The sequence below is a fragment of the Plectropomus leopardus genome, chromosome 15 (genome assembly GCF_008729295.1).
Source record: "Plectropomus leopardus isolate mb chromosome 15, YSFRI_Pleo_2.0, whole genome shotgun sequence".
Lineage (NCBI taxonomy): Eukaryota > Metazoa > Chordata > Actinopteri > Perciformes > Serranidae > Plectropomus > Plectropomus leopardus.
This window is the reverse complement of record NC_056477.1, coordinates 4,120,859-4,128,345: the sequence shown is the minus strand read 5'-3', so window position 1 is coordinate 4,128,345 and position 7,487 is coordinate 4,120,859. Positions and strand designations below refer to the sequence as shown.

Below are 7,487 nucleotides of genomic sequence, written 5' to 3'. Positions count from 1 at the left end.
ACACACACACACACACACACACACAAACACACACACATTATTTATACAAATTTACAATTCAAATTCTACTACAAGGACACCAGAAATAAGCATCGAAGTATATAATCTATGTTTACTAAGGTAGTTGCACTACACTATCATCATCACAGGAAACACACTGAATTTGTTTCTAATTTGTTAACTTCGCTGTGAAAACTAAACGTTCACTTCTAAAATCAAACCTTATAAAAGACACATTCACACACACATACACACATCACCACTCACGTCTGCATACATCCCATCAGTGCCAACATGTAAAAGCACTCAGGAAACGTCACGCCACTCTAAACTTACTTAATCGAGACCAAAAAATGTGTGGAGATCTCTCTCTCTCGTGTGTGTGTTTGTGTGTGTGTGTGTGTGTGTGTCTCTGATCGATCTGCAGCAGACAGCTCCCCTCACCATGGCAACAGGTGCCGTACCAGACTACCAGACATTTAAAAATACCCGAGGTCAATCTCTCTCTCTCTCTCTCACATGCATGCACACACACACTTACAAACACAAAGCCAGCCCGTCAGAAACCAAACCTTCACGACTCCTGACGCACCTGCACCAGCAGCGTCATCGGTCCAGTCTTGTTGATCTCCAGAACTTCTCCGTTTTTGGTTCCCACCAGGATGTGACCGTGACCCAGAGTGATGGCCCTGATGGACGGGTTGTCTTCCAGCAGCAGGCCTACGCCGTGCACACACACACACGCACACACACACATGCACACACAGGATAAAGTCTGTGCCATATAGTACACTTCAGATAACTTTCCAAAAATGAGACATTTATGTTTCGACAGACAGGTGTGTGTCGCCATGTGCCCACCTGATGGCAGTGTTGGATAGAAAATTTTCTACTGATTCTTTTGTTTAATTTATTATTCTAAACAAGAACAGCAATTATGACTGTGTTCACCGTAATTTAATCAACAAAACAGAAAAACATCACATTTTTAACTTTAATTTTCAACGTCACTTTTTAAAACCTATTTATATACAAAGGCATTGTCTTATTTTTAGTGTTTTATTTTATTGTTTTAGTTTTTGTGTTTTATTCTGTCCCATGTTGCATAACTTCAAAACAACTTATATATTTTTTTCATTTATCGTTTTATATTTTAAAAAAAGACAACATGAAAAAAGTCAAAACAAAACACTGTAAACTGTAAACTAACATCAAAGCAATAACAAGAGCTCGTATAACATTAGGAATTTTAATTGGTTGTTTTAACCACATCAGTCATTTATCGTTTATTTATACAGCCAAGGAGTGAGCCTGGGATCCCCAAACAGTATTTTATTAATGAACAGTTTTTTGGCCTTGTTAGAGTGGTAGATGGGGAATAACTCTGTCTTTCTGTCCATTATCCTGTCATTTTCACTTTTTGTAAAAGCACTTTTTAACTGTTTTAAAAGCACTATATAAATAAAGATTATTATTATTATTACAGCTAGAAAAAAAGAAATGAACGACTGAAACTACAAATAAAAAGAAGTCACTGTAACACAGTTTTACTAGTTGCAAAATTCCAAATTTTTGCTCTAACTTTACTTTAAAGTCATTAAGTTCATTCAAAAGTAGTTGAAACTCCAACAACACTTGGAATATTAAACAATTTAATGGAAACACGGACACGTTTTGGCTTGTGGCCTTCATCAGCGTCATCAAGGTCCTAAAGTTACCTAAAATAAAAGTGCGATTATCGATCAATGTGAGAGAGAAACTGTGGCATTGGTCAGCTTAGTGTGGACTGCAGCTGCAGCTTTCACTGCAATACTGACGTTTTCTACAAACACATTTTGAAAGATAGACCTGTTGTTGTGCCCTCCCTCATTCAGAAAGTTGCTTCAGGGTTTCCACTTGGTGTCAGTAGATGGTTGTGCGTACCTTTGGAGCCCGGGGACAGCGCTGCTCTCTTGATGGCGTAAGACTTCAGACAGCGATCGAACATGTCGTCCCACAGCTCCACCACGCCGTCCTTCCCGCCCGTCACAAAGCCCTAAAAAGAAACCATTATTGATGAATGATTATTGATTTCACTGAGTTACTGGACGTAGCAGTGGTGGGAGAAGTATTCTCATCCTTTGCTTCAGTAAAAGTATTAATACCACACTGTAAAATACTTCAAGTAAAAGTCCTGCATTATACAAGCAGCTCCAACCAAGCAATCTGATTGGTCCTCAAGACAATTACAATGTGCTCAAATCTGAATGACAGCACACCTTCCTCATGACTGAAAACATGACTCCGGCATTTCTTAACCACTGCTCTTGAAGAAATCATGATTATCGTACCAATTCAGGCGGGGGACAAGGAGAACATCCATGTCAACAGGTTGAACCTCACGAGACGAAATACAGCTGACCAAATGAAACGCCACAGCCAACTCACTAATGGAGTAAATCATAAACTAACACTAGATGACATTAACCAGCATAAACCACCATGTTCTGAACAGACACATTAGAAACACTGACAAAAAATGACATTTGCATGTACGAACACAAAACAGCAAACTTCACTGCAAACTAAAAACTTCTCCATCCAGATCGAGGCATGATGGGAAATACAGGCTGACTGCAGTGAAAACTTTGTTTTTGAGAGGTTAAACAGCATCAAGAAGCAGATTGTTTTGTTAGACAATAACATGTTGTGAATTTTGGAAATGATCTCTTTTTTTCATTAATTTTGACTTTTGGACTTTACCATGCTCTTGAGTTACTGAAAATGTTTGGCATCCTCTATCAGCTGTACCGTGACACGGAGCTCCTGGATTAAAAATGCAGGGAAAGTCACGGATTAATATCTAAATCTGTTTAGAGATAAATTATTTTTGTCAGCAGATATCATAATTGTATGAAGACAAACTTATTTTGGGATACCCCACGATCTCTTGAAAGTATGAGCACAAGTCGGCCGGCGGACTCGACAGGGACTGGAAAATGTATCTGTTGCTAGGTCGTTACTAAGTAGTAAACCAGATTTCATAAATAAAGGAATCACTAATGTGACTGATTGTTTTCCAGTAATTAGTCAGACTCTGTGTTTCCATGGAAACTGAGGTTACGGTCGCTTTTCCTTTTGATTATTCATTTTATTTTGTTGGTAATACCGCATCACTGTTGTGCTCACATGGTCTAAAAGTGCACCCTCTCGTGTAACATTGCTTCATGTAAAACTTAACTCAAGTACTTGTTGTGCAGTAAAAAGTTCCCTGTCAGTGTCTTACTATTGTATCTGATGTTTTTGGATCAATATTACCACTGCGTGTACTTCCTCGTTTCATTAAACCGTTAAAATTGCCGTGGCCTGGTCTTTGCAAATGCACGAGATAAATCAATAAGTGGCGAGTACAGATCGTTACTCTGCTAAGACAAAGCAGGAACTATCCGACACTATCACATCTTTCTCTCCCGTCCCTTGTTTCGCTCAGACTGTCACATCCGCCTCTCCTTCCTTCCCGTCAGAGCTGCCATCCTTCAGTCTTGTCATCCTCCCCTGACAGCCTTTTCTCTCTCTTCCTCCCACTCAGCTCGAGATCTTCACATCTGTTTGATATTTCCTCTGAGGACTCTCTCGCAGTCCAAGTTGTGTTGGAAAGAGTCTATTTTTACAGTTTACTTTGAGAGTCATAAAACATTCCCTGAACGCTGATAACAATGAAGATATGCTGTAAACGTGGGCATTAGGAAACAGACGAGTTATTTAAAGACTGAACTTTTCCAGCCTAGATTCAGTTTCATCATTTCTTTTAGAGTCACAGATTCCTGCAGAACAATTGAACGATTCATGGTGACTGAAGACATGGTGTCTTTTCTCATCAGCCAAAAAATAAAGTGTGGCTGAGCAGCAGACAGGTGTCAATTTTTTCTTCTCTGTAGTTAAAAGAAAACAACCTGAACATTTTTCACTCGGAAAATTACATTTCAACCAGAAGAGATGAAGATATTTGGCCAGAATAAGGAGGATGATGACAGAGGATTTTACCTCTAACATCCTTTCACAAAGATCAGTCCAGGATGAAAGCAAATATGAAAAAATAAATAAATTAAACATAGATTTTTGTTCCTCCTGCAGTTTTTTTTCAAGTGTGGAGACACACATTAATCTACCATCATCTATAAGTGCCTTCAGCAATGATGCTTTTGGAAAACACCTCTTAAAGTGACGTTTAACCCCCAAATCAAAAGTATTTTTTTCCTGTAGTGCTGTTTATCAGTCTAGATAGTTTCGGTGTGAGTTGCTGAGCGTTGGAGATATCGGTCATAGAGAGGTCTGCCCTCCCTCCGATGCAACGGAGCTAGATGGCACTCGACTTGTGGTGCTCAAAGTGTTAAAAAAATACATCAACAGCAATGTCTCTCTCCAGAAATCATGAACTAGTTTCTCAAGATAATCCACAGACTTTGCTGTGAGTAGTTTCATGAATTATTGTCTTTCTGCTGAACTACAGCCATCAACAGAATAACTGCAGAGAAGGGTGGGTGTAGTTCGGTTAAAAGAAAATAGTTCCTACATGAAACTGCTCACAATGAGGTCTGTGGATTATCTTGAGTAACCAAATCCAAAAATCCACTTTGAGCACCACAATCTGAGTGCCATCTCGGAGAGAAGGCAGACATCTCTGCGGCCGATATCTCCAACACTCGGCACTCACACCAAAATAATCCAGACTGATACAAAGCACTACAGGTGAGAGGTTATTAACGTGGACACAGTCACAATGTGTGGGGCCACTGTCACACAGACAAATGGATCGCCTTCTGTTTTTCTCCAAGTCAAACAAACAGCTACCACCGTGTCCCCACAGTAACTTCAGGTTATCCACTGTTCACGATTTCTGCTATCGGGGAGAGTAACTGCAATTTACACTGATGCTCTCTGGTAACTGGATAGCTGCTGGTAGCAACGAGGGAACACAAAAGCTCTATCTGCGTCTTCTTTTGGTTGTGCAATGGTTGATGCACTTCATTTTTTGTGTAAATCGAGCCGTCGTTTTCCCCGGAGATCATACCCGGTGACAGACTTGCAGAGTGAAAAAGAGGCTTACAGTCATTACATTGTGCAATCAACATTTACTTCATAATGGTGACTTAAAGTCAAAAAAATTTATTTTCCACTTTAAGATGCTTTTGGGAAATAAGAATTTGGTTTGGGATGCAGAAGTCTAAAAGTAAAATGCACTTTTAGACATTTACAACTCGTCCCTGAATTAGTTTAAATTCTAGCCATTTTTTTTTTTTTTACATTTTTAGTAATCTAATAATCATTTGAAGACTTTAGTGGGAGATGCAACATCAATAATAATGTGCTTCTTGCTGCGGAAGAGATGGAAATAAAAACTAAATTAGTACAATGAAGATGAAAACCAGAGCCAGGAACCAGTCACATACAGATGTGTTCAAGCAGGAACAAGAATCAAGTTATTCTGAAAAAGAAAAAAAAGTTAGAAACAAAATGACACAACATGAGATGAAATCATTGAAGATGAGCAAACAAAGAAATGAGGGTTTAGTGGATTTAAAGGAGTTTTAGTTAAATCCAGACTCTCCTGTGGGTCTCTATTGGCTCGTCTGTCTGTAAATCCTGTTACATAAAGAGAGAGAAACAGAGAGAGAGAATCAAAGCTGGATGAAGAGAGGGAGTTCAAACAATGAACAGAGAGAACGAGTGAGGAAGAGGAAAGAGGAAGAGAGACAGATGAAGAGAGGGAGAGGAAGAGAGGGGAAAACAGATGGAAGAAGAAACGCCAACAGCAAAATAATTTAATTCTCCTGCACGTCTGCTCACTCCTACATGTCGTTTTCAGGCTACATGTAGTTTTTGGGCTTTTAGCCGACACTGCGCACACACACACACACACACACACAAATGGAGGCCTTACCTCTGTGTCTCATAATTATGATTCTGTGTACTGTACTCCTACATTTTGGCAATGCTCATCATAAAGAGATGAAAAGAATAAGAAATTATAGCAGTGTGTGCTTTGATTTGAGCTGCGGAACTCGAATGTCAATGTAAAAAAAGTTTTATGAAGTAGATAAAGTAAAAACATCTCTCTCTTAAACACAGACACACACACGCCTGCACACACACACGCACACAGATGTCCTCACCTTATCAAGGGAGAACATCGCGAACACCGGTCCATCGTGGGCTTTGACTGTTTTCAGCAGCAGCACTTCCTTCCAGATGTAAACGTCTCCGGTGGCGGCGCCGGAGAACACCAGCGCCTCGCTGCGGCCGTAACACACCGACATCATGGTCTCCGGCCGGCCGACGCTCCTGAACACACCACGCTTAAACGTCAGACCGCCACCTGGACGGCAGAAAGAGAAGAACTTGATCAACAAAGATCACAACAATACAGACAAAATAACACGAAATAAAAACATAACTAAGCACATTAAATGTCAAATTAACGGTTATTTGCAGTCAGATAGTCTTATCAGTTATGGAACGTAAAGCCGAGACTCTTTAATTTGGGGAATGCTGACAGGAAGTCCAATTTTGCCAGAGATTTTGGTTAATTAGCTGTTGGCTTCAACATGATTCCCAATTTTATTAGACTATATTTTCTTTACATTTTAGTAAACTGTCTCCACTGAAAGTATGATGAAAAAGCTATTAGCAGCACCCGTTTGCAGTGTATCCATGGATGCAGAGACAGTTATGACTGAACTAATCTGATATTGAATAAAACTTTGGTTATTTTCAGTCAAGTTCTGCAACATTTTTTTCTGGGATTTCTGAGCAGAATTTGGATGTTTATTCTCTTTGGTTTTCAAAGTTCATCAAATTCAAGTTACAGTGTATCTGAAAACGTGCATCATTTGCGTGTGTGTTCAGATTTGAACTGAGTTACGACTCCGAGAAGAATACTGATGCAGTCAGCAGCGTCATCCAGCCACCTCACAGTTTGAAAACAGGTCGCCTAAAGGTCAGAAAAATTCAGAAATGTTTCACGGAGGCGTCTACATTAGATTAATGAAGACTGTAATTGTCTCTATTGGGACACCGGCTGTTGCACCAGAAAAAGGTCAGCAAAGGACAATAGAGTGTAAATTTGTTTACGGTGAGCATATTGGGAATCAGACACAAGACAAATAAAAACCAGCTGAAATACTAAGTGGCAACTTTCACTGTGTCAAGTGTAAGCACACAAAAGCTACTCTGCCGCCGTAACAATAGTGACTTTTTAGAGGTAATTTCTAACCTGCAGAGTCAAACCAAGCGCTTTAAAAAACAGTTTTGCTCCAGCTGCCATCACACTGGTGAACAAGCTGTAGATAGATTGCACAAAATAACACATACACAGTCTGTATTTAGGATTTATTTATTTTTAGCTTGTTTTTATTTAAAGTTTGGTTTTGTAGTTTAGTGTTTTTGTTGGTATTTATTACATATGTAAAATTTCGATAAGCACCGAGACACTTTAATTGTTTTATCTT

General features: G+C 39.4%; 1 protein-coding gene across 1 annotated transcript in view; it reads right to left on the bottom strand.

Annotated features, from left to right (window-relative positions):
- Window positions 1-574: 574 nt before the first annotated feature.
- Window positions 575-7,487, bottom strand: part of LOC121954837 (echinoderm microtubule-associated protein-like 6) — a 58,845-nt gene continuing 51,932 nt past the window's right edge. Inside the window, exons 20-22 of the mRNA XM_042502547.1 lie at window positions 6,153-6,355; window positions 1,924-2,035; window positions 575-720 (exon numbers count right to left, since the gene is read on the bottom strand). Of these exons, the coding sequence (XP_042358481.1) occupies window positions 575-720; window positions 1,924-2,035; window positions 6,153-6,355 (461 nt within the window). The remainder of the gene's footprint in view (window positions 721-1,923; window positions 2,036-6,152; window positions 6,356-7,487) is intronic.